Source organism: Staurois parvus, unplaced genomic scaffold (genome assembly GCF_062004578.1).
Source record: "Staurois parvus isolate SC_StPar_1 unplaced genomic scaffold, SC_StPar_1.0 ptg000562l, whole genome shotgun sequence".
Taxonomy (NCBI): domain Eukaryota; kingdom Metazoa; phylum Chordata; class Amphibia; order Anura; family Ranidae; genus Staurois; species Staurois parvus.
In genome coordinates, this window is record NW_028318358.1 from 13301264 (window position 1) to 13328852 (window position 27589).

General features: G+C 43.9%; 1 protein-coding gene across 1 annotated transcript in view; it reads right to left on the reverse strand.

The window, feature by feature from the left end:
* The window catches only part of LOC149450861 (hydroperoxide isomerase ALOXE3-like), a 55211-nt gene that overhangs the window by 14135 nt on the left and 13487 nt on the right, over window positions 1-27589 (reverse strand). Inside the window, exons 5-9 of the mRNA XM_089691360.1 lie at window positions 17687-17790; window positions 14065-14237; window positions 12342-12485; window positions 7457-7660; window positions 4806-4892 (exon numbers count right to left, since the gene is read on the reverse strand). Of these exons, the coding sequence (XP_089547486.1) occupies window positions 4806-4892; window positions 7457-7660; window positions 12342-12485; window positions 14065-14237; window positions 17687-17790 (712 nt within the window). The remainder of the gene's footprint in view (window positions 1-4805; window positions 4893-7456; window positions 7661-12341; window positions 12486-14064; window positions 14238-17686; window positions 17791-27589) is intronic.

A 27589-nucleotide genomic window follows, 5' to 3' on the forward strand; every position in this document is an offset into this window, starting at 1 on the left:
GCATGCAGACTGCTTCTGCAAACATTTGTGAAAGAATGGGTCGCTTTTAGGAGCACAGTGTATTCAAGAGTGGCACCATGATGGGTTGCCGCCTGTGTAATAAGCCCATCCATGAAATTTCCTTGCTACTAAATATTTCACGGTCAACTTTTATAGTGCTATTATAACAAAGTGGAAGCAACTGGTAACAGCAACTCGGCCACGAAGTGATAGGCCATGTAAAAATGACAGAGCGGGGTTGCCAACTGTCTGCAGAGTCAATAGCTAAAGACCTCCAAACTTCATATGGCCTTCAGATTAGCACAACAGAGCTTCATGGAATGGGTTTCCATGGCCGAGCAGCTGCATCCAAGCCTTACATCACCAAGAGCAATGCAAAGCGTTGTATGCTGTGGTGTAAAGCACGCCACCACTGGACTATAGAGCAGTGGAGAAGTTCTCTGGAGTGATGAATCACCTCTGTCTGGCAATCCGATGGACGTGTCTTTGGTTTGGTCATTGCCAGGAGAACGGTACTTGCCTGACTGCATTGTGCCAAGTGTAAAGTTTGGTGGAGGGGGATTATGGTGTGGGGTTATCAGGGGTTGGGCTTTACCTCTTCATTCCAGTGAAGGGAACTCCAAAGGCATCAGCATACCAAGACATTTTGGACAATTTCATGCTCCCAGCTTTGTGGGAACAGTTTGGGGATGGCCCCTTCCTGTTCATAAACAAGTTGTCTGTACATGTACGGGGGTTAGACAAAAATATTGACAAACTACATAATTTGCAGGTGTGAGTGATTACATGCTTCGTGTTGAAAGCAAAAGTGTTGTAACATTTCTCTTCTGCTGTGTGGTGAGACACCTAGCTAACAGGTGGGAAGCCGAACGTTAGTCATTCACTGTGTGCGCTGCTAGTAATACAGATGTCAGAGCTAACTGAGCTTCAAAGAGGGAAAATTGTTGGTGCCCACTTATCTGGTGCCTCTGACTGAAGATGCCAATTTGCCGTATCACAAGGTACAGTATCAAAGGTTATGACGGCATATACAGTTTCTGGGAAACATCTGATAAGCATAAGCGCAGTCGTCATAGTCAACTGACCGAAAGAGACGAAGAGGACATTGCACAGGAGTGTGACCTGGAATAAAAAAAAAAAAAAAAAAAACTGCTGCAAGAGTGACTGCAGAGCTTAACCTCAGTCTCCACAATACTGAGATGCTTATAAGACTGTTTTCCCGGAGGTATTGGTTAAAGTATTATGGGGAGGACACAAGTAGTTAGAGACTGGTGAAACCAATCTGAAAAGAAGGTGTAAAAATAATGTCAGGTCGATAGGACGGTTGCTTATGGGGTGTTGGAAAACAGGAAGCGATGTGAAACTTGGGAAGGTCGTGTGGAGTAACTGCTTGCCTGTACGTGGTCCCTCCTTAGACACTGTCCTAGCACACTGGGAAAAAAAGTTCCTGATGGCAATATTGAGCTGTGTAATTCATTCTGGAATGTTGATATTAATGGTAAACAGAATAATGCTTTGCTAAACTCTGTAAAGGGACTACCTCTATATTTATGCTACCAACCTCAGCATTCTTTCATCAGATACAGGGGAAGTAAAAGTATCCCCAAAACCCCAAAGCCAAAAAGGTAGAAGATTTGGTAGAAGGATCAGTGGGACCCTGTTAAAGGTTCAAAAGTACATGTGGATGTACACCCAGAAAAAAATGTTGATAGAGTTCCCCTTTACAGAAGAAAAGTAGTAAAGTCAGACAGGTTTAGCTCCCTGTAAGTGATAGTGGACAGACATGCCAAAAAGGAGGAATTGGTGTGTTTACCCCTCTCGTGTGAAACAAGGGAGGGGAATATGTGGCAGTGAGGTCCTGCCATGGTGTAAAAAGACAGTCTGGGCCAGGTGGGAGAGGGATATGGGGAGGCAATGGAAAGAAGGGGGGGGGGGGGGGGGAGAAGGGTGGTGGGATGAGAGGGGAATGGGTAGGTATTTTTAGTCTCTGCGATATAGTGGGAGATAATATAGCCTGGAGAAGTCATAGAGAACAAAGGAGAAGATAAGAAAGGAGGAGAGAGGGGACGGAGAAGGATAGGAGAATAAGGGAAGAATGGAAGAGATACATTTCGTAACTTGTTAATGGATTAAATAGCCCTGGGAAGAGATTTGGGATATTTAAAGAGATCCAGCATATATTGTCTTTAGTGGTTTTCTTACAGGATACACATTTGGGGAGAGAAACAAATGAAATTAAATTCTAGATATTATCCATTGTGGTTCTATGCAGATTCCACAATTACAAGAGCTAAGGGAGTGGCAATAGGTTTTGTGAAAAGTATAAGGTTTAAGTTGGACAGATTAGTAGATCCTGAAGGGAGATCTGTTTTTGAAGGGAAAACTACAAGAAATAGATTGTACACTAGCAAATATTTATTGTCCAAATAAGAAACCGGAGATACTTAATACTCTGCCTTTTTTGAAAGGCATTCATTTTTTCAGTTTAATTGTGGCAGGAGATTTTAATCTCTGTATGGACCCTCAGATAGGTCTCCTGTGCAGAGGGAGGAAAGTAGGTCTCCGAGATCCTTGAATAAAATGATATTTCAAATGTCAACTTGTAGATATATGGAGAATTAAGCATATGAAGGACAGACTATACGTTTTACTCCCATGCACACAAGATTTATTCAAGATTGGATTATATATTGCTGGAACATCAACTTATTGAGGCTTTAGTTAAAGTAAAAATAGAAGTGATGTCAATATCAGACCATGCTCCCGTCACAATGCAATTATGGGGAAAGGAGTTGAATGGGGGAAAGTATGGAGGTTAAATGAAACACCTCCAGGATCAAGAGACAAATCAAAGAATTAAAAAAAAAAAGAGCAATTTTTTGAAGAAAATGATACAGGGGATGAGTCTGTAGCAATGGTATGGGAGGCTCATAAGGCCTATATTAGAGGAATCCTAATCTCGATTGGAGCAAAGAAGAGGGAAAGAAGAGAAAAAAATGAATGCGCTCCTCAGGGAACTCTGTTTTTGTTGGATTCATTTTCAGAGAATTAAAATCTAAACCTTCCAAATAGAGAGAAAAATAGGATACAAGAGGAATTTCCCTTTGTTTGGAGAGAATAAAATTCAAATATCTAGGAATAAAATTAACTGTTTCCTCCAAGAACTTATGATTAAACTATATCCCATTGTTAAATGAGATCGATGAACTAAGGAAATTAGGTGGGGGAACCCAGTCGTGGATTGGTCGTATAAATTTGATAAAAATGGTGATTGTTCCAAATATTTCATATAAAATTTCAAATGATACCAATTAAACTACCAGAAATACAGAACAATTAAAAAAAATGGATATTTGGAGGAATAAAAAATAAAGAATAAACCATGAAATTTTATGTAGAAATAAAGAGAAAGGTGGACTGGGAGTACCAGATTTGAAAAGATACTATAACTCTGTAATAATGGCGAGAATTTATGACTGGACATAATGGAAAAGGTAAATGCTGGGTTAAAATAGAAAAAATATACCAAGTAATACCAAATTAAGTAGAATTGTATGGTTACCTTTGTAGCATTTGTGCATACAGAGATCAGACGCGGTCACCCATCTTGCTAAGGATCCTCCATCTTGTATCTCTCCTCCCTCTCTGTTGAGAGACACATGGTCCCTGGATGCGGAGTTCAAAAAGGCATCAAGGCCCAGCGGGAGAGCTCATGGTTATAAACCCCAATTAGCCTGGCCCCCGTATGTCTGCCAACTCTTACTGGAAAAGGATTGTAAAGCCAGTCAAGTCCTTCGCTGAGCTTCAAAGATATTCCAGATAAACCGTAAACCAGATACATTCAAAATCCATTTTCCCCCTATGATTTCACATCTTGGAATATGAAAGACTTGTAATAAAGTGACCGGTCTGAATATATGCCTGGTTTTTATGCAAGTCGTCTGATATATTACACCCCCTAGCTGACATCTACAGGAGAGCAGAAAATGATCTCCTTAACAGTCCCAGCAGGTATGTCATATTTCATAGCTAGACGTTTAGCAGATTAATCTACTCGTGGATAGAATGTTGCATGTATCCAGGGAAAGTTATTGCCCTGGTGTCAACTTGGGAGGGATTTTGGTTCTAGCTTGGGTCTCCGCCTGCAACACATATATATATGCTACATCTTTCTCTGTAAATATTTTTATTGCACCCTTTTGACCTTTTAGTAATAATTTACTTTCTGAAAGTGTGGAACTGTTTCTAAAGCTCTTTAATGCAAACTAAGAACCAGTTTCTGAAGAACGCTACTGTGTGTTTAAACCTCTATATACCCTGACTGCGATGACAATGGTATACAGATGATTATTCAACAATCATAGTGTTATTGCTAATATTGCCAAGTTTCCTCTCTGTACAAAAAGGAGGTGGTGGCAGTGTGAAGGGTTAATTGCATAATTAACCTGACCCAGTAACAATCACTCTCAGGCTGAAGACACAGATTGTAGTCCATTAGCTGGAAAATCTTTGTGCAGGGTGCAGCTGGGCATGGCATTGTTACGCACGTGACAGCGTGGTTTTAGATTGGCTAGTCCTTCGGTCACGAGTTTGGTGAGAAGGGCTGGGGTCTGACGCCACGATTGTCACAACCTTCACAATACCGAGGATTAGCAAATAGCACAAGTTTGTTCACATTACAAGTTTCACATTAAATGTTTTAAGAGTTTGGGATGTTTTACACAAACAGATGGGAATTGAAATCATTGTTAAATGCACGTAGGATCAACAGTTCCCCCCCCCCCCCCCAGTGCTTTGGTTCTTACTTGATCAAAGATGCCTCCTGGTCCGAGGAGTTTCGTTCTTGCAAAGGTATTTATTTCCAGTGTGTAGCGAAGGTGTGGAATTATAAGCTAGGAAAAAGAAAAAAAAAAAAACACTGTTCTAAGATCCAGCTGTATACGATGATATTTGCTTTAGGCTAGACATGTAAATCATTTTAGGGTACCTTACTTTGTAATTGCCTTCTAACAATTTAAAGCTGAACTTTTCCCACCATGAAAAATCTATCTAACCTGGTTTCACTAGCATTAGGTATAAATGCCGAATCCCCATTTTAATGGAATGTTTTTGGAAATGTCTCTGAAAAACAGGGTCTCACCAAGCATTTTATCAGTTGAAATGGGTCTGGTTCAAGGGAGGGATTTAGGAACGACCTTGCAGCTATGCCATTTAACAGAACTTGGAGCAACCTTCATTGTGTGAAGCAGGCCATTGAAGGATTGTGATCTCCAGAACAGCAGCTTAGTGTGTCTGTTTATATCTATACCAGCCAGGCTGAGTGTTCCTGCCCAGAGCCCATATACACAGAATATCTGCAGTCTCTAACCATCTCCTGTAGTATGTCCGCAGTCTCTGACTATCTCCAACAATAGGTCCCAGGGAAGCCCAGGCCTAAAGCTGTGCAATGGGACCCAAAATTTCTGATTGCTGCCCTGGCACCATCAAGTAGGAAGTGATATCCAACTGCAGTGGTGTCGCCCCCATCCGTGCCAGCACACTGATCGGCTTGCCAGCACCAACCACATCATTTTCAGGGGTCAGTTTGGGGTGCATACCATGACTGTGCTGCTGACCTGAAACTAGCCTGCCCAGTGGCAGGCTTGACAGAAAAGAGCCTGTGGGGAGGAGGGGGTGGCATCATGATTTACTGTACCAGGTGACACCAACCCTATTGACACCACTAGCAATGACATCACTGTATAGCACATAACCTGTGCAGAGAACATAGCTCTGTAAGGGGTCCAGCAGGTCCACCCACTACAGGCTGCCTGCAGAAAATTACAGGAGCAAGGCAGATGCAAGACCAGTCACCCTGCACAAAAATGAGAGAGCAGCAGTCACTGGTCTTTGTTACTGGTAGATCCTACACACAGGATTACTGAACATATCTAGAAATACACAAAGCACACCAACATTTAAGTAGGAATACACATTCCTATAGTATTTAGACAAAAGCTGCTTTTTCAGTAGTTCAGTTTTAAAGAAGCAGCAATACACTTTCAATACCAAGGAGATATGGGAGCATGACGGTGGCTGTGCTCATGACCTTGACAGGCATTCCTATATAAAAATCGGCCACAGAAGTACACCTGCTACCCTGAAGTGAATGTCAGTAGGGGATGATGGCTGTGGGATTACTGCACACAGGCTGAGATGTTATTAGATTTCAACTTACATTTAAGTTTGAGCAATATACAAAAGATTTTAATTCACACTACAGTTCAGCTTTAAGTAAGAAAATCCTTATAGTTATTAGGCATGCATGTTTGAATTTACATCCAAACAAGTAGTTGAACTTTCAAAATCTTTGTACATCTTCCAACACAATAGCAAGAGAAGCATATTTAGAGAGCATTTTACCCATAACATGATCAAAAACGAATGTTCTTTAGCAAGCAACATACATTCCACATTATTAATTATGCTACTAAAATTAGTGTGTGCTGCAAATTGCCTCCAGCATGGTTTGTTTCTTCTTGCTGGAGGCTGCCATTTTGCTGAAGGGCAGAGTCCAAGCAGCAGTAAAGCTTTAGGCAGATCAGCCTCTACATTTTCAAGACAGTGCCAAATATAGAAAGCAACTGAGCATGTGTAGACCACCATGACACTGTTGGCTGCTGCACCAATAAGACCACTTTAGGTTTGTCCTCATTACAGCTCACTTGGCAATAGGAGACCCCCCCCCCCCCCTCCACATCTACAGGCAACAGCTTCTATCTGCTGGTCATTGTTTCCATAATACAGCACTGCTTTAAGTTGACACTATTACAATCCGGGGAGTACTATGATACACATGTGACCACAATGTTTCTATACCCGGGAACACAGTTTACACACATCTGATATGGTTTATTTTCCTAATTTATGCATTTTTGGAGAGAACATGACATCATGGGGTGGGACCAGGCTCATCTTACTTCTCTCTGATTGGTGGATGGTTTTCTAAAATAGTTCTCCAGCTTCTGTCACAAGCCTGATGAAGCGGTCCTGCGAGACTCTGAAACATTGCCTTGCTGTAACTATGTGATCGTTCAATAAACTATTGGACCCATATTGGTGATCCTTTGTGTGCTGGTGACATCCTCCCTTGCTGATCCTTACGTTCCTAACATTACCCAGTCCATATCAGTATAGATATCCAGCATGATATTTTCCCCCATCTTATGGGTTTCCAAAGGGTTCCTTTAGTTTTTTTGAGCAGTGTATAAATAACACACTAAAACAAATCTGTTCAACCAAAGTTTTGCCTATACACAATTCAACTATTGGACCCTACAATCCTTTACCAAAAGGTCTGCAATTAAGATGATTTGCCTTACACCATGCTATTACACCATGAATTGCTTTCAATTCTACCAATGAACAGTAAAATATCTGTCAAACATCTCAATGAAAGTAATTCCAGACTTTTCACCTTATACACTGGGTGCCCCATTGGAAGTTGCCTCGTAGTTGCAATTGAGAAGACCTCAGCTAAGAGATGGGTGCGGAGAAGGTGAGCGTCAGCTTCATGTACCTGGAAATCAGCACTACGCACCCAGATCTTGGCCAATAACCAGTCATATTCCGAGTCGCTGGGCAAAAAGATGGGAACATTTTTTCCAGGGGTCTGAGATAACTGGAATACAAAAAAGATACAGGATTTACTGGCCACAAAATATGATAAAAAAACAAAACCCTATAGTTTACTTTTAATTGATGTTTATATTACATGGATAGATTTTTATAATGGGTCAGGCATGACAATCTCTGAAAACGTGTTTTACTCAGCAAGGACAGCTGAAGAAAAGGAAGGGAAGAAAGGAGGAACCTAGAACAGGTCAGCCTTGGTAAACAGTCTATAACAGAGCTGCTTGGGCAAGGGGGGCCTTGGAACACATCAGTCTGATTATAAGAGGAGCCTGGAACTAAACAATTTAATGAGTCTGGAACAGAGCAGGCTGGGAAAGAATCTACAAAACAGTGTAGGGAAAGGGGGACCCTAGCCCAGAGCAACATCAGGAGAGGAGTTATTCAGGTGGCAGAGAAATGGTAGCAACATGACAAGTGAAAAAAAGCTAAACTCTCCTTCAGCCTTATCTTAGAAATAACAAAATGGCAGTATAAGATTTTAGTAGTACCTGGGATACCCATGTATTTCCAAAAAGTCTAACATCCTGCTGGTGCCTCTGACCGAAGCAGTGAGGCGAGGATGAAACTCAAACCCCAGCTCCTTACACTAGGTTAGACATTTTTTTAAAAAATCCTACCCCCAGAAAAAAAAAAAAAAAAAAAAGTAGAAAAGCTCCACTTATCAGTGTATAAAAATGGCCTGTTCATTAAGGACAATTTAGGTAATTGTGTTCTTTGCTTAACTGTTCATGAGACTACAGTTTCACCAGCTCTAGCGTGCCTATCCAGCTTCCTGCACATTTCTATGGGCTTATGTGAGAAGTGCCTCACTAACCAGTTGTAAGGAGTGGGGTGCATATAAGTGTGCCATACTAGAGGAGGCAGACTCAGGGTGCTCTTCAGAAATAACAAATGTGATGAAGAGCCTTATATGCAGATTACCCGATTTTATTCCTGGGTGATACCCACTAGCCTCCTTTAGATCACTTACACATTTGGGTTCTCTGAAACAATAGTGGGGATAAATCCACCCTGCTACCCAATGATCCATTGACAACCCCTACCCGACTGTGCTCAGTATATTAAAGTGATATTAGTGGCTTTGTTTTTAAATAACAAACATTTCATACTTATGTGCAACGGTTTTTCACAGAGTAGCCCAAATACTCTTCTCAGGTCCCCTGATGGTGGCTTCTGGCCCCTCCTCACTGCCAAGTGCCCCTATAGCAGAGATCTCATTTATAGGAAGGGCCACTCCAGGATTAGGCGAACAACCCAGCAGCTTCTGAAAGATGAGGGTTGTCTAGCCATCCCACATCAATGGAGTTACTTTGTAGCTTCTCAGCTACAACCAGGGGCGGACTGACAACTCATGGGGCCCCCGGGTCCTTGCCCAAACTCAAAAAAGCTTATGAAAAAGGGTACCAGGGGCATCTCATGGGGCCCCCTACTGACCCCGGGCCCTCGGCAGTGCCCGAGTTTCCAAATGGTCAGTCCGCCCCTGGCTACAACAACTGGTGGGGTCTTCTAGTGTTAATTGGCATAACTAACCAATCAGTACTGTTACCCTGTATGTAAAATACATTGACAAGAAGCCTACTTCTAGGGCCTCCAGTAACAAACAGTTCTGACCACTTGATCCTGTTTCTTTTATTTAGGTTGTAGGCTTCTTTTATATTGGATCTAAATATAAAAGCTTTAATGCTTTCACCCCTGAGAAAAGCACCATTTACCAGAACCCAACATATTATGCATCTCCATCACCTGTATACTGATTCCATTCAAATCATTTCAGAGACTCAGGGAACAATTTCAACTCCCACAAAATAATTTCTCCAATTCAGACATGCATCATCAACGCAATGAAAGACACTTCCTCTGAGACCTCACAATGTTTCCCTATGTAAAGAAGATCTATTTTCTGTCATTGTGGGCTGTAACTCCACCTCTCAAAAAGCTGAAAGATATTAGCTTTCCCATGGGGGGGGGGGGGGGGGGGGGGGTTTACAGCCTGCACTGAGCCTTGACCCCCCTCCCTCCATTCTGCAGCTGCTGTTTCCTCATCTCTCCTCATTTTACAGTGTCCAAAGCTGCAACTTGCTATTCAGTTTACAGACAGACTGGAAACTGTCAGCTTGTGCTGTGAATGATTGCAGCTCGAGAAGACACCAGCTGACAACAGCATACACTGGCTACCACACTAGTCCAATATTGCCTAGTATAATAGCTATTGTTCGGTATTTTCAGCTTGTGATTTTGTGAATGGGACCTCTTTTGTCCAACTGCAATCATTCACAAACACAAGCTGACAGTTTCTACCCTCTATTCCCCTTTATAGCAGGTTGCAGCTTGGAATTCTGTGTAAAATAGAGGAGAGTTGAGGAGACAAGACAGCACAGATGTTGTGGCAGTTTGGGAGAAGCAGGGGTAGGGGCTGTGCAAGCTCTGTGTGCACTGCCTGTCATATCCCTCTAATCCTGAGCTGTCACTCAGAACTCCCTCTCCGTTCCTCAGTGGCATCAGATAACTAGGTGGGTGACCAGGCCATCTGACAACACAGCTCAGCAACCCCTGCACAGATTTAGATGGGGACAAATGCTATGTGCACAGAATCTCCTGGGGTGTTTAATAATCTTTTCTTCTAGTGATCTTTAAGCTAGTAGACCAGACTGAGTACATAAAGACTCATTTCCAATATTTACACCACCATACTTCTTTCAATGCATTATGCATTGAAATTTAATTTATAGTTTCCGAGCATGCAGGGTCTTGGTCACTTAATTGTTTTCGTACAAATACAGTGTTCAAAATAGCAGTGTGTTGAAAAAAGTGAATAAAAGCTCAAAATCCTTCTAATAGCTTTTATTTCCATACACACAAATGCATTGGGAACACTACACATTCTATTCCAAATCAACATGAAGAAAAATATTTGTGTTACTCTAAAAAAAAAAAACAATTGAAGAAAAGTGAATATTAGACTGTTCAAAAAAAAAATAGTAGCGTTTGTATTCTTCTGTACAAACTCAAACATTCACTATATAAACTTAAAAATGTTTGAAAATTTTGCTTTCCTTTGAATCACTTAATATTTAGTTGTATAAGCACTGTTTGACTCCATGCAACACAGATGTATAGCAGTTCTCAACCAACTTCTGGCACCTGTGAACAGGTATTCCAGCCCAGGATGATTGGACTACATTCCACAGATCTTCTTTCTTGGTTTTGCCTCAGAAACTGCATTTTTGATGTCACCCCACAAGTTTTCTATTGGATTAAGATCCAGGGATTGGGCTGGCCACTCCATAATGTCAATCTTGTTGGTCTGGAACCAAGATGTTGCACGTTTACTGGTGTGTTTGGGTTCGTTGTCTTGTTGGAACACCAATTTCAAGGGCATTTCCTCTTCAGCATGGCTTCAAGTATTCTGATGTATTCAAACTGATCCATGATCCCTGGTATGCAATAAATAGGCCGAACACCATAGTATGAGAAACATCCCCATATTATGATGCTTGCGCAACCATGCTTCACTGTCTTCACAGTGTACTGTGGCTTGAATTCAGTGTTTGGGGGTCGTCTGACAAACTGTCTCCGGCCACTAGACCCAAAAAGAACAATCTTACTTTCATCAGTCCACAAAATGTTGCACCATTTCTCTTTAGGCCAGTCAATGTGTTCTTTGGCAAATTGTAACCTCTTCAGCACGTCTTTTTTTCAACAGTGGGAATTTGCGGGGGCTTCTTGCAGACAGCTTGGCTTCACATAGGCATCTAATTGTAACAGTACTCACAGGTAACTTTAGACCTTCTTTGATCTTCCTGGAGCTGATTGTTGGCCGAGTCCTTGCCATTTTGGCTATTCTTCTATCCATTCGAATGGTAGTTTTTTTGGTTTAATCCACATCTTTCAGGTTTTGGTTGCCATTTTAAAGCATATGCGATCATTTTAGCTGAGCAGCCTATCATTTTCTGCACTTCTTGTTACGTTTACCCCTCTCCAATCAACTTTTTAATCCAGGTACGCTGTTCTTCTGAACAATGTCTAGACCGACCCATTTTCCTCAGAATTTGAGAGAAATGCACTGTAACCGCAACATTTCTACAACATTTGCTGCCTTCCTTCCTTAAATAAGGGCAATAATTGCCACCTGTTTTTCAAAGAATGAATGACCTCACTAATAGAACTCCACACTGCTATTATTTTGAACATGCCCCTTTCAATTAGTGATTCAATTACACAGAATCAGCAGCATGCATGTCATGACTGTTGGGTCTGTTGGATTTTTATTACTCTACTACACCTGCTAGTAAATTATTTGCCATGTAGAAATATCATTTCTACCAAAAACAGTGATCAGGTTAGCGATGTCTGACTGCCATTTTGAACACAACTGTACTATACTAATTACAGGAAAAAAAATTAGTTATATTATGAGAAACATTTTTGTGTTTGTCCCTTCTGATGTTTTCACATGAACTGTTCTGATTGGCTTTTGAAAGCTGTGTACTAATGATCAGATTATCGGATATCACTACAAATGCGTTTTTTCCCAACAATATTCTAGTGATGGGTACAAGGCTTAAAGCTATAGATCTTTTTTCAAGTTACAATTTTAAAGTTTAATTATGTACAAATTTAATATTGCAGAAATGCAGTTATGGATATAAATAACTAAGTGAAAATACCTGGATGGCAATTGGGACAAGCTTATCCTGAGGATTCTTCCACAGTAGACACATTGGAGCTGCTATGTATTGTTGTTTTCCATTGATGGTATTAGCAGGAACACCCTGGAGAGCTTCATAATCTGCCAGGAAAATGTGACCATTCTGAAAGGTAACAAATATGAAATCTGCAATGAAGATTTAATTTAGTCTAGTCATGCACAAAAGCAAATTATTTTGTTACGTAGGATCAAACCACTGAGCTAATTTAAAGGGGAACGTTACTCTCAATCACCATTGACTTAACCCTTATGCCGCTAGCATTAAATAGGAAATTATATCATTTACTTCTTTTAAACCTTTTACATTTCTTCAGTTACTTCCTGGTTTCCAGACCTATGCAAATGATGTCATACATACCAGGATCCTTCAGGAAGGATGGAAGGGGTTTTCTTAGCCAAGCACACTCTACTGCCTCCATGCCTGAGCTAAGGGCAGATAGATTCCAGGAAGTAAATGCTACATGAATCTGCCCTTACTTAAGATGGTCATGGCCAGAAATGTTAGGGGGTGTTTTCCAAGTGATTGTTCAGCAAAATAAAGCATGGACACATGGATGGATGGGTAAGTTTGCTTTGAATATTGAAAACAAATTTGTTTTTGGTTTGTTATGGTCACATGCAATGTAGCCCTGCTGTAACCTCCCTGGCTGGTATTCCCCGAGTGTAGCTCGGGGTAAACTTTCAGTACCACAAGCGGTAACCCCAAGCTATACTCGGGCTTATCATGCGGCGCTGCTCCGGGATCTGTTCACTTACCTTGTCCTGCGCTCCTGCGATGTCCCTCCTGCAGTGTCCCCAGCAACGTCCTCAAGCGGATGCCGGCATCTATCTTCTGGGTTTCGTCCCCTGCAACATCGGGATGTACGGGGGACGGAACGGCAGGAAGTTTTAAAGTGACACTAAAATCACATAGCAAAACATTGTATCAAACCATTTCACATACATTTTGTCCCGAGTGCTTTGTCCTGCCTGCATTTTTACTGTTCTTTCTGCCTGGAACAGAAATGTCCATGGCATCCAAAAAGCATCCCTTTAGGTCAAAATCGGTTTTAGACCAGATAGAGAACAGCGATAGTAAATCAGAACCACTTGCAGAATTGAGCGATAATGATTCGTGGGGAAATTAGTCAGACACTGAAAACGATTTTGCAACTATGCTCAGTGATGTGCAAACTTGGCACTATATTTCAAGTTTCAGTGTTTTTGGTTTGATTATATTATTGAATTAAATTTATTATATTTATTAAATTATAATTTATGATTTTGGGTTTCAAATTGTAACATACCCGGGATGTTTACTAGACTCGTTCGGACAGATTTCAGTGAGTTATTCCTAAAAATTACAGGCCTACAATAAAAAAAAAAAAAAAAAGGTACCGCTTTGAGCACAGAAATATGGACATAATCAGACTGCTAGGGAGGTTAAAGCGTATGTAAAGCTAAAACATTTTCTTTTGGATAGAATACATATCGATTAGAACTTCTGAAGATTCAGGTTTCTTCTCACTTCATTTTGTGTCTGAGACAGGAAGTGAATGGAAATCTCCCCAAAAGGGACACAGATGGCAAAACAAAGGGTTTCAAAACTTTACTGTATCCAAATAAAAAAATGTTGGCTATACATACAATACCAGTTTATTTTATAATTACATCCAGAGCTCCACACCAGATAATAACTTCACCTGGAGTTCTCTCTCTAGGTTTGTGCAAGCTCCCAAGAATGGAGCCACCATGTGGTCAGTAACTGGGAAGTTCCCTGGAACTTTAACACATTTCTTTATCAGTGTGGGGTTAATCCCATTTAGATATTGGCTTCCGAAGAAAGAATCCTCCTTCCATATCTTACTCACTATATCTGAAATATAAGAATTGTAAAAATTAAGGCATATCTATGGTCAAAATGTAAAATCAGATATTCATTTCTACATTGAATTCCAGTTATTTCTTGCATACCTCTATTACCCGTTTTCCCGCCGCCCTAGAGCAGAAATACTGCTAAAGCAGGGGTCCTCAAACTTTTTAAAAAGGGGGCCAGTTCACTGTCCCTCAAACCGTTGGAGGGCCAGACTATAGTTTAACAAAAAAACAAAAAACTATGAACAAATGCAGACACGGTACAGGAGATGACCAGAGACTGCGGACACGGTACAGGAGATGACCAGAGACTGCGGACATACAACAGCGGTGGGAATACTGGCCTGGCCGCTCCATAAAAACGCACAGACATTTCTCCCCCCCCCCCCCTCCCCCCAAGTGTGTCTTATGGAGCGAAATACGGTAAATGCAGGACACCATGTTGGGTCAGATCTGTGTACAATGGGGAGAGCGAGGCGGGGGGAGAGAGACAGAGAGACCTCTTGAAGTTTGTAAACTTACTTTGTGAAGTATATGCTCCCACACATTTACTTCCTTGAATTCTATGACACCTTCCCTATGCCCTGTGAGTAAGCATGTGTCACATTTCACAGAGCCTGCCTTCTGAACTACACAGGTGCTGATGGGAGGAGTTTCATCAGGAGGAATCAAAACAGGAATCACTGCTTGCAGGCAGCAAGGTACCATGGGATTTGTAGTCCTTAGAATTTCTGTTTTAACATTAGAGAAGCTGCAAAGCATGCAGGGAATCCTGGAAGTTCTGGAAAGATTGCCAGCTGATAGGCACCACTCACAATATGAAAGGATTTCTCAAGTAATCTTATATTGGATTGTCCAATTTAACTGTCAAGAGATTGGAGTGCAGACCAAAATTATTATTTTGTCCATTAAACTCCCTTATGCATGCTACACTATGGGGTGTGCGTTCTCTCCTTTCTCATTTTACACAGGTTTGCAGCGTCAGCCCACGCAGCTCAGCAGCAGCACCCTCTTAGTTATTGCAACTTTTGGATTGTTTTTTTAATCTAGGCTACCCACTTTTAGACATTATATCCAGGGCTTTTTTCAGTATGACTGCTGTGGAACACAGTTCCGGCACCTCCAGGACTGAATGTATGTAATGGCAGGGGGTGTTGGAGGGTCTATTGATGCTGGCTGCTGGGGGATCTATTGTCACTGGAGTGAATCTATTTTTGCATGGCAGTCTTTCGTTGCTTGGAGGTGGGTAAGGGGTGGAACCAAGTCTTTTGGTGCTTGGAGGTTGGGGGGGGGGGGGCAGAAGTGACTCAAAAGGGGAAAGTTTCTGCACCTAGTCTTAGAAAAAAAAGCCTGATTATAGCCATATTGCTTTTTCACTGTTTGTATATTTTGAGAGTTAGATGTATGTTGAACTCCTGAATTCATTTCTCAGCCTCATTTTTAGGATTTTATGGTTCTTTTTTTATCACTCACACAATCCTAATCAGGCTCTGAAAAGTGCTTAGCTGGTGGAGAGCCTTATTGGGCTCATCACAGCTATTTAAATGACAGGTGATATTTTCCTGGGAGTGAGCGCAGTTTGTCTCACAGGTTCCCTGTCACACTATCCACTTTGGCTTTCCTCCCTCCAATTTAACCGTTTCATTTTATAATATCAGGATTGTAATACAAAGTGCATGTTGTGACTATAGCTTTCCTTTAATGCGATTGTAAACCTAATTTTTTTTTTAATAACAAACATGTCATACTTACCTGCTCTGTGCAAAGGCTTTGTACAAAGCAGCCCTGATTCTCCTCTTTTCAGGTCCCCTGCCAGTGCTCCTGCCTCCTCCGCCTGTCCAGTGCCCCCATAGCAAGTCACCTATGGGGGCACTTGTTCAGGCTCACTCCTGATGTGCGTATCTTGTCCCCATTTAAACACAGCATAGCACTTCCCCGCCCCACACTCTACTTACCGGCTGTGACTTATAGCAGTGGGAGCCAATGGCTCTAGCTACTGCCCTAATGTCCTGTGAGGAAAGAGGAGAGAGCCACTGCTCTTGGGCACAGCTCAAGATCAAGACTGAGTTAAGGTAAGTGCAAAGGTGGCTGGGAGGAAGGGCAGTTCTGCACACAGGTCTTTTACTTTAATGCAGAGAATGTATTAATGTAAAAAACCTTCAGCCTGTACAACCACTAAGATTTCCTTTTTTTAAAGGAGCAGCTACAGAGAGTAGTCAAGTGTACAAGTGGCTTAAAGTGTAACTAAAGGCAAATTTTTTTTCAGGTTAGTTTTGGATAGAGTGGAGAGGGCTTAGATTTGCCTTGCTCCTGTCAGCTAAACAGGGTTTTTAGGGGGCTCAAAAAGGTGAAGATGAATACACTATATTGCCAACAGTATTGGGACACCTGCCTTTACACACGAACTTTAATGGTATCCCAGTCTTAGTCCATAGGGTTCAGTATTGAGTTGGCCTACCCTTTGCAGTTATGTCTTGGTATGCTGATGCCTTAAGAGTTCCCTTCACTGGAACCAAGCCCAACCCCTGAAAAACAACCCCACACCATAACCCCCTCTACCAAACTTGGCACAATGCAGTCAGGCAAGTATCTTTCTCTTGGCAAATGCCAAACCCAAAAAACTGGGGCCAAGGACAACTTCCTGGAAATATGTACAAGTTTACAGCTAAATCCTCTTTGAGAGCTAGCAAGCATCTCCAGTTGTACCATCCCAGAGCCCAGATGAATCCTCCTCTCAACCAGCTGAGGGAAATGCCTGAGCAGGAGATCCAGTGCCTGCCACGTTAAAGTAAGACAGTCCCGGGTAGTTATTCTGGTTTCCCACCAGAGTGCTCCTTCCCTTTTCCGGCCCAGGGGGTGCAGCACTACTCGCTTAGTCCATCTCCTGTGTTTCTGGTGGGTCTGACTGCTACTAGGTCTTCTAGCTGGGCTGCGCCTTCCCTGCTCCACATGGTTCTCTCGGGGTCCTGTTATGTTCCAAGCTTTTCTCCTTCCATGCTCCCTGTCTGGAAGTGAGCTTCTCCCATCTGGGCCCCCTTCCCAGGCTCCTGCTCTCCAGTCTCACTTCCTCTCCATCTTCCACGCGAACTTTCCTGCTGCTGAGCAGGCTCAATTACTCTTAAAGGCTGTCTTGGCCCCTTGCCAAGCCTCCTGTTGGGAATTGGCCAGGACCCTCCAAGAGTACAGACCAGCCGCTGCTTCTAGATCTTTCTCCAAAGTCTTAGAGCAAGGGGACATTCCAGAGAACTGGTCTGCAGAGCCTCTCCGCTGACCCAAATTTGACCTTGACAGCCATCACACCCAGGCTGCTACTCAGCCTCTAACTAGCAATTGGAACTAGAGCTCCCCGTAGCAAACTAGGAGGGTGTTAAATAGATAGTATTTACAGACTGAGTTATTGAATTCATTTTCACATAGCATAACGGAATTTGAGATGCAGATTATACACACCTGAATATTGTGATCTTCGCAGGGAAGACACTAGTTTGATGTCTTCCAGAATATGCCACGAATCAGTGTTGATGGCATATCCATTCAGCTTTGCTTCTAAGCCACTAAGAAGAAGAAATAGGACAATGATTATTAATACCTTCATTATGGATTGATAATGCTGGTGCACAGAAGTCTGTACCTAGGCAATCCCACATGATGTCCAGCCTTTCCCTACAAATCTTTTATCTGAATGGTGAGAACTACTAGACCACAAAACTACAGCCAATAAACCAACCATGGCATGTAACAGCCATTCTGAGGCTTGTACACCAGGGAAATTAAGAGGAACCCTTGCCTTGGGCAAAAAGATTGTTTGGCTGGTTATGACCTTAAAATTCCTCAGTGAGGAGCACCAAACTGTATTTTAACCACATTTATAGACACAACTACACTCCAAAATACTTATTTTGTAAACTGTTGTATCGGTCTTATCTAACCCTGTCTTGCAGCAAAAAAAAGTTCTAGGACAGAGGCTCTTAAAGTTATGGCCACTTTAAACCAAGTCACAGATGCGGTGGAACACCAAAGCCTACAGTCATCATGCAGCTGGTGATGTGTAGGTTACAACTGGTATGGGTGGTGTTAGTGATGCATGAAATCATACGTTGGCACTGGAGTGGATAAAATTGATCACTTATTCAGATGTGATGTTGTGTTGCGGTCTCATGACATTTTAAAATGTAGTTTATTTTTCTCATATATTCTTATAGTTCTATTCCTAGAAATTACTGTAATTTTAAAGATGCATGATGGAATGACAAATGAAGTTCCCTTATTGGATATTTGTTATTTAGCAAGCTGGGAATTTGAAATCATGAAATCAGCCTTACGATTAAAGAATTCTAGGTATGGATATTTTAACAAAATGACATTGGTCCATACCTGGAATTCTTCTTTAAGCACTCGTTCTGTGAAACTTTTAAGCAACATGTGACAACCGCTTATGAGAGGCATGCGATTGATGATAAACCTTCATGTTTGCCATTAAACTGCGTGGAATTTCTCATGATTTGATATTTATGCTGGACCCGCCAACGTGATGGATCTGTGGTGTACATGCCATAAGAAGAGTGGACATTGGCTGGATTTCCCTAGCAGAGCAGTGGCTTAACCTAACAATTGGATATTTAACACATTCAGCAAACTAGGACCACACCGCTAACATTAAAAATCAGTGTATGATAAATTTGACAAGTTCAAGGATTAAAATTGCGCATGTGAGTTAATGTTTGAACAAGTTTGCTCACATATGCATGTAGTTTTCTTCACTGGAGGTGTTGCTCGTTTTGGAGCGGTACTGCACCTGGGAGGGGAAGTTAAGGGAAATTTGGTTTCTCTATGCTTCCATTGAGCAGCATTTTGATTGGCTACACTGCCTTCAAGTGACACTGGTGGCCATCTTGGGTCATGCAGAGTCTTTTTAAGTCCCTGCCCCTGGGTTTTGGTATGCATTTGTGAATCAGTGTAGGGAGAGCATACCGATCTGTCAACACTGATTGCAGGGAGTAGGGAAAGCTCAGGGCCTATGTCTGCACTTCTGCAAACTCCCTTTTGGGTTGGACCTGCCAGGTAGCATTCCACCCCCCTTGGGATGTCTTCAGTTTGGACCCACTACAGCTGACTCTCTGCTGCATTGACTAGGTTCCAGGCTGGTTAAACTTACCAGCCAGTTGTTGTACTGTTGCAAGTTCTTCAATAAATCAGTTACTGCACTCTAGGCCTTTGCGTGTTTACTGCAGTTGCAGCACGCTGCACCTACCCAACATTCACACACAAAATATTCTTGTAATTTTTTATTTTGTTTTTTGTAAATCAGCCTCACCGTCTTTCCAGAAGATACCGCTTTTCCTCTACTACAAGGTTGTCTTTATTTTAGTTTCCTCTGGTCCATATACTTGTTTTGTAAGTGAAAGGGACTATGATTCACTTTTCAAAGTGAATGTTGACTTAGTTTAGCAAATAAGAAAGCAGTGTTCACTTCAGTCTTTGAAGCAAAAATTGGCTAGTTCATACTACCCACACAAGAAAACTGAAAGTTGTATCAAATGTTACCATAGTTTTCCTTTCCTAGCCAATCTATGGAAGCATACATGTGGTATTAGCCCCACCTACTTCTGCCCACAGGACAAGTGCAAAGCTAAAAAGTTAATGCCCACACAACAGTCCATTCTCTGCCCATCACTAAGAACAAACTGGGTGGGTTTAGCATTCCTTTAGCAAAGGAAAATTATGGTAAGTATTTGATACAGATTTCTATTTTCCTGGCGCCAACATGGCAGAATACATGTGAAAGACCAATAACTAGCTACTAGGGTGGAAAGCTTAAGCAAATCCTGTCTTATGAGAAAGTGATTAAGCTACCACCTTTCCGCCAAAGACAGCTTTAGTGAGTACTACTAAGTCTATCAGTATGCTGAAAGAACATGCCAAAAGGACCTGATTGACAGTCATGCCCGTTGGCTGTCATCTCTGCTTAACATGTCCATGATGTCCAGATGCTGCTAGTGGAACATAGTTACATAGTCTGGCTGAAAAAAAAAAAAAAAACACACGACAAAAATCCAGATAGATACACCCACAGTTGATCCAGAGGAAGGCAAAAAAGTTAGAAAAAGTATCATCCAATTTGCTCCTGCAGGGGAAACAATTCCTTCCCGATTCCCCGAGAGGCAGTTTGCCTATAAATGTTAGTAACCATTTATATTCTAAGTTGATCCAGGGAATATCCATGTATCAAAGAAAGAATCCAGACCTTTAAAGCAATCCACTGAGCTGGCCAGAACCAGCTCTACGAGTCTATTCCACATTTTCACAGCTCTTACGGTGAAGAAACCTTTCCATATTTGGAAATTACATTTATTTTCCTCTAGACGTAAAGAGTGCCCCCTTGTCCTCCGATGACCTCAAGGTGAATAACTCCACCTAGTTCACTATATGAACCACTGATTCATTTATACATGTTCATGTCCCTCCATAATCTCTTCGAGAATTCAGCTCCTCTAATCTTTCCACATAGCTGAGCTCCTCCATGCCTCTTATCAGTTTGATTGCACTTCTCTGTACTTTCTCCAGGTCCAATGTTTTTTGTGCAGCACTTACTTCAGGTGGCTGCAGCCCAGCCATATAGCAGGCCCTTAGAATTAACTTAGGAACCACAAGGCTCTTGTGTGCTGGAGCCTTATACCATTGATGGTTTCTAAAGAACTAGGTATAGCTGTTATGGCTAGCTAAATGACTGTTTGCAAGTTTTCTTTTATCTGGATGTATTGAAGGAGTACTTCACCTAAAGTTGGTAAAAGCAAACCCAATATGGGATAGGCAAACAAATGCCCACAGGATCTTGATGTAATGGCACAGCGAAGCTGTCAACTGCTTGCAGCTCAAAGAGCATGCCCAAGGGTTCTTGTACTAGAAGCTAGCCTCAGATGAGGCAAAATGTCCACCTGGTAGAACAATTAAGCACCATCTGCGATACCCTCCCCATCTGCTCCAACATACAAATCCCTAGGACAGGCCCGTGGAGTGTACCACCTCCACAAGGGGCATTCTCTGAAAGGCTGCTCCAAAAGTGCCAGCGCAGATGAAACAAGCACCATGGACAGCACCCAAATGCACCTGTAGCAAGTGCACTAATCTGGCTGCAATCACCTCAAGCCCCAGGTGGAGCACAGGGAAAGTGAGGATAGACGCCTAGGTGGCAGCCTTACCAATCTGAAAAACAGTTGTCTGAGCCTTTGGCTCATACAAAAGTGGAGATCCAGATTCCTCCTGGTCCAGACAGCTTGAATGCAAAGTTATCAATGAGGCACAGCACTCTTGCTTGAGCTGCGAGTAGGACCATTCAAATATTCCCAAGGTGGGTCAGTTCCAGTGATCTATGAAGGTTCTTCAATCATCCAAATTAATGGAATATCTGGAGAACCATGCCAGGTTGCTCGATAGAGCCTGCAGCAATTGTTCACCAACAGGGGATCATCTAAGGATCCTACCATGAGAATGTTTCAGGAAGGCAATACGGTTAGTACTGGGTCCAGCATTCTTATACATGAGGTGCTGATGAGAGGATGAGGGATAGGACCCCAGATTGGTAGTGCATGGGTCCAATAGCAAGGCAAAGAAATTGCTGAAAGGATGGGAACATTAGGTATCTTTGATGCGCACAAAAGCCAGAAAGTATCCATGGCTCATTTTGTTCTTCTCCACTGGTAAACTTACCTGCCTTAATGGAAAATAGTCAGCAGAGGCAAAGATTAAACAAAGTACCAGCTTACCCTCTGTTCCTCCTTGCCAACTGAAGTTGGCCTGCTCTCTGCTGTGGGAGGATGTATGTTGTTGGTAGTAACTAGAGATGAGCGAATCGAACATGGCGAAGTGGAATTTGTTTCGAAGATTAGGAAAAATTCGATTCGCGACGAATCCGAAAATTAGCAGACTTCGGATGCACGAATCGAATTTTTCCAAAAATGGCGGCGACATGTGTGGCGACGGATCGGGGATCTCTGGGAAGGCGCGCAGACAAGGCGCACTGACCCATAATGCATTCATTCATGACATGTGATCGCATTAGCCAATCAGCAGCCAGCCAGCCAGCACTGTGTAATGGTGGAGCTATAAATCGTGGCCATCTTACAATTCTCCATTAGCCTCAGGTCATTCAAGAGAGACAGACCTGTCTGTATTGAGGGACAGAGTTAGGGCCACAGAGACTTTAGGGCCACAGAATCGTTACTCAGGGACAGACACAGAATCGTTACTCAGGGACACAGAATCGTTGAATTAAAGAGTGTCAGACAACACGCAGAGGAGTGGCAGAGGAGGCAATGTTTCTGGAGCGAGCAGACGTGGCAGCAGAGGAAGGGGTCGAGGCAGCACTAGTCGCAGCCAGAGGCCAGTGCTCCCGGTGTCATCCAGCGGTCGTGTCTCCACCGACAACCCTGCCATCATCGATTGGTTGGCTCGGTCGTCTTCCTCTTCCCAGGTCACCTCTGACACCTACAGCCAACGGTCGGTGGGTACGTCAGACACAACCGTTAGTTGGCATGGCCCGGGAGCAAGCCCACTGAAATCACGTGTCCTCTACCTGCCCCTGTCCTTTGGTGTTCCCTCACCAAGCGAAGTATCGCATGCTGTGGGCTCAGCCCCACTGTACAGTGAGGAAGAGCCAACAGAGGGCGGTCAGGAACGGGGGAGACATCCGCCTCTTCAGCAGCCAGGCGAAGAAGTACTGGCGAGGAGAGTGGCTCGGTAGCCGGTCTAGAGACAGGACTGTCTCCTGACCCACACGCAGCCGAGGGGGCTAGTAATGAGGCGGAGACCCTAATTGATGATGAGGCTGATCGCACTTGGCAGCCTCGTCGTCAGGCTATTGCTTCCGCATCATCAGGAGAAGAGGGTGCCAGCTTGGCAGCGAGCAAAACAGTCGGTGGGTTGCCCAGGAGGCAGCAGGGTCGCAGCAGTGTCAGTGGAGCCAAACGGCCACGGAGTAGAGCACCAGCTCCACTGCAACCTACCACCACGGCCAGTAGTGGTGCCGGTGTGCACGGAGGAAGTAGCAGTCAGCCAGTGAAGAGAAGCGGGGGCAAAGTTTCCTACTCGGCGGTGTGGCAATTTTTCGTCAAGCCGCCCGAGGAAGTAAACTTAGCCGTATGTCGACTATGTGGCCAGAAAGTCAAGCGTGGCCAGGGGGCCCATGTTGGGACTACAGCGTTGCGTCAGCATATGCAGCGTCGCCATTCGGTGGCCTGGGAAAACCGTGATAAAGATACGGCGGTTCTGCCTGCCCCAGCCCCATCACCCGCTCCGTTACTTGCTCCGTCAATCGCCCTCTATCAGCCAGTCAAGGCTCCAACACCTCTGCTGAGGGGAGTTGTCGCTCGTTGGCATCTTCCGCTCGTTCAGATGCTCCTTCTCCTGCTACTCCTCTTCTCGGATTCCATCAGCAGTCTTTCTTGGAATCCGTTTCCAAGAGACAACAGTTTGCGAGCACGCACCAGACGGTGCAGAAGCTGAACGTCCTCCTGTCCAAGTTGCTGGTGCTGCAGTCCCTCCCTTTCCAAGTGGTGGACTCAGCACCTTTCCGAGAAATGATGGCTTGTGCCGCGCCGCGGTGGAGAGTGCCAAGCCGTCATTTCTAAGCCAAAAAGGCAGTGCCAGCCCTGCATTCACATGTAGAAGAGATGGTGGGCCAGTCTTTGAGCATGTCGGTCTCTGCCAAAGTGCACGGCAGCGCCGACGTGTGGAGCTGTAACTACGGTCAGGGACAGTACATGTCATTTACGGCCCACTGGGTGAACGTGGTGCCGGCACAGCCGCACCAGCAACTTGGACAGGTCACGACGCTTTTGCCTCCACGTTTGCACGTCCTTGGTCCAGCAAAGATGTCCGCTTCTACCACCTCTTCTTCTGCCGTGTCCTCAGCCGCCACCCCCGTGCCAAGTCCCATTACCCGACTGGCATATCACATGTGCAGGGCGCAACGGTGTCACGCTGTGCTGCACCTGGTATGCCTTGGCGAACGTAGTCACACAAGGGAGGAACTTCTGAGTGTAATGAACAGAGAAATCGACAGATGGCGGTCTCCACGCAAACTGAAAATCGGAACCATGTTGACCAACAACGGAAAGAACATGGTGTCTGCTCTGCGTCAAGGAAGGTTGTGCCATGCGCCATGCATGGCTCACGTGTTCAATCTGGTTGTCAAGCGGTTCCTAAAATCCACCATCCCACTGCAAGACATCCTTAAAATGTCACGTAAACTTTGCATGCATTTCAGCCATTCCTACACCGCAAAGCACACCCTTCTTGAGCTGCAGCGGCAGAACGGAATTCCACAGCATCGCCTGATCTGCGACGTTGCAACAAGGTGGAATTCAACCCTACATATGTTAGACCGCCTTTACGAACAGCGAAAGGCCATCACCGATTTCCTGATGTTACAAGCGGATAAAGGTACTCCCCTGTGTAACTTAGATGTCAGCCATTGGCAGCTCATGCGCGACACCTGCCGCTTGCTCAGGCCCTTTGAGGAGGCCACGCTATTCGTGAGTCGGCAGGACTATGGGATGAACGACGTCATTCCTCTGTTGCACGTCCTGGAACAAATGCTGTTAACAATGGCTGGTCAGGGTGCGGTAGACGTGGCGCACAGATCTCAACGCCACATGACCCCTGTGGGGGCAGGACAGGAAGAAGAGGAGGAGGTAGAGGAGGACATTGGTGCTTAGGAATTATTGAGTGAAATGGGTGGTTTTTCCACTCAGCAGACAGGAGTGGAGGAGCAGGAGCATCTGGTAGAGGAGGAGGAGACAGAGGACCCAGACGCACCGTGGCAGTATGCTGTGGAGATGGAGGCAGGGAGTCCCTCGCATTCCTTGGCACAAATGGCCCATAGCATGCTCGCTTGCTTGCGTAGCGACAGCCGAATAACCATCAGACAGAGGGATGACTTTTGGCTGTCCACCTTGTTGGACCCTCGCTACCGTTCAAAAATGGTGGCCTTTTTCACACCTGCTGAGAGGGAGGCCAAAATAACGTACTATAAAAACCACCTATGTAGTCAGTTGGTCTCTGCCTTTCTGCACCAACGTCCATCCTCACACTGTGGGCCCTGTGCGCTTGCGTTCCGCTGCCATGGCAGCAGGGGAGGGGTGGGGTGGTAGGAGCAGTGGCAGCTCCACCAGCAGCGGCTGCCTCAGTCTGCAGTCGATGATGAGTAGCTTTCTTCACCAGCGCAGTGAGGAAACTACTAACCAGCCGCAGCAGCAGCATCAGGTGGACCTGGAGCAGGAGCTCAAACAGGCTTGGGCCTACTTGGACAGCACCCTGCCAACCGAGGTAGACAATCCCCTTGACTACTGGGCAACGAAACTTGACCTTTGGCCCCAACTAGCTGAATTTGCCCTTGAAAGGCTGTCATGCCCGGCCAGTAGCGTGGCATCGGAGCGCGTGTTTAGTGCGGCAGGAGGTATTGTAACTCGAGGACACGACTGTCCACCCAAAGTGTGGAGAGACTCACGTTTGTGAAAATGAATCAGGCGTGAATTAGTCTGGATTTCAAACCACCAGTTCCTGACACAACTGACTAAATCTGCCATGAATCATGCCCCAAACATGTTATTTTTAACATAGGCCTCTGTATGGCCTTCAATTTAAGCTGCTTACGCTTCGCCACTCTGCCATGGGCCCCTGTACCGCCTCCTCTTGCTGCTGCCAGGTCCAGAGTGTGTCATGGGTCCCTGTACGGCCTCCCATTGCTGCTGTCTCCATTGCCACACTCTGCCATGTGCCACTTTCAGGTCTCCTCACACTGCTGGTGGGTTCCATTTTGTCATAGGGTGCTGTATGGCCTCCCATTGCTGCTGCCTCCACCGCCACACTGTGGCTCCACACTCTGGTTTTGGCCCCGTGACTGCCCAAATGAGTGAAGTGTGCGGTGATTCTAAGATCGACGGCACTCATCTGCATGTCATACTGACTGACAGTATTATTTCTCTTCCCCAGCAGACTCCAAGGGCATTTAAATTAAAGGTACAGTGTTCTGCACTAATATAAAGGCTCTCTGAAGCCTAGAAACGCCCTTTTTATAAGTTAAATTTGCAGCGAATATATTCGACTCGAATCAAATTTATTCCACGAATTCGCCGAATCGAATTTTTGAATAATTCGCTCATCTCTAGTAGTAACAGTACTGGATTGTAGCTTAAGTTATTCACAATAACCTGGCTATGGAAACTTCACACAGGCTCACAGCAGTCCTTTGCAACTATGAATAGTGGGTAGCAGAGCTTCTGTGCCTTGAAGCCATCTTGGAAATGGGCAAAGAGGTAGTCTTGCCCAACTCCAAGATGGCCAACGGCGAGGTAGTTGCCCAGACCAAAGATAGCAACCATGTTCCATGTGAATCTTTATGCATCATTCCCTTGAATGTAAACACCCAACTTTTCTTCCACAATGGCCACTAGAATGTACACTGGACATGGACATTCACATAAATTCCAAAAAACTAGAAAACACACTTGTCTTGGAAATGTATCACAGTTCTATGGATCCACTCACTTCTGAAAGGCAGGCTCCAAACAATGAGAGCACGTTTGACAAACATAGCTCTGGCTACACCCAACATTTCACCCCAAAAGAACAGAAGGGGTTCCCTGCATTTATCAGAGCTTTTAGCATTCCGAAGTCAGGGACTGTGCTACAAGAGGCTGAACCTGCATGGAAACCACCAAGGTGGCAGATAAGGGTTTCTTCTCTTCACACTGGCTGTGAGTTCCATGAGGAAAAAAAGGGAATGGGCTGTCGTGTAGGTATTAATTCTTTATAGCTTTACACTGGTCCTGTGTGAGGAAGCAGGCAGGGATACTACCACATGTATGATACCATATTGGTGCCAGGAAAATGAGCCATAACACTATGAATTGCTACCATGCATAACATATGCAGGCAACCTTAGAAAATTGGTGTAAACCCACTCTAAATCCCTCCATGCATTTATATTGAACATTGTTTAGCTGTAGTCATGCAATCAACTTGAATGTTGATTCTGACTGAAGTCAGCTTTGTGCTAAACCTTGTCACAATTATTTGACAGAACTGTACAGTAACCATCAGGATCATGGCCAACTTTCAGTTTTGGAGATTTGAAGTCTGCTATGTATTAATAATAAAGAATATAAATTTATAAATATGCTGGTGAGTTACTATATTTAATTTTTATTATATGTGTAGCACCCCTGTCCTGAGCTGGCTACATTTTATGGCTCAGCTCAAGCCAGCTGAGCTGCAATTAATTTCTCAGGTCTGCTCAGGTTTTCCCAAAACCTGGTGGCTGATTGCTTCTGTCTGCTGCTGGAATATTCCAGC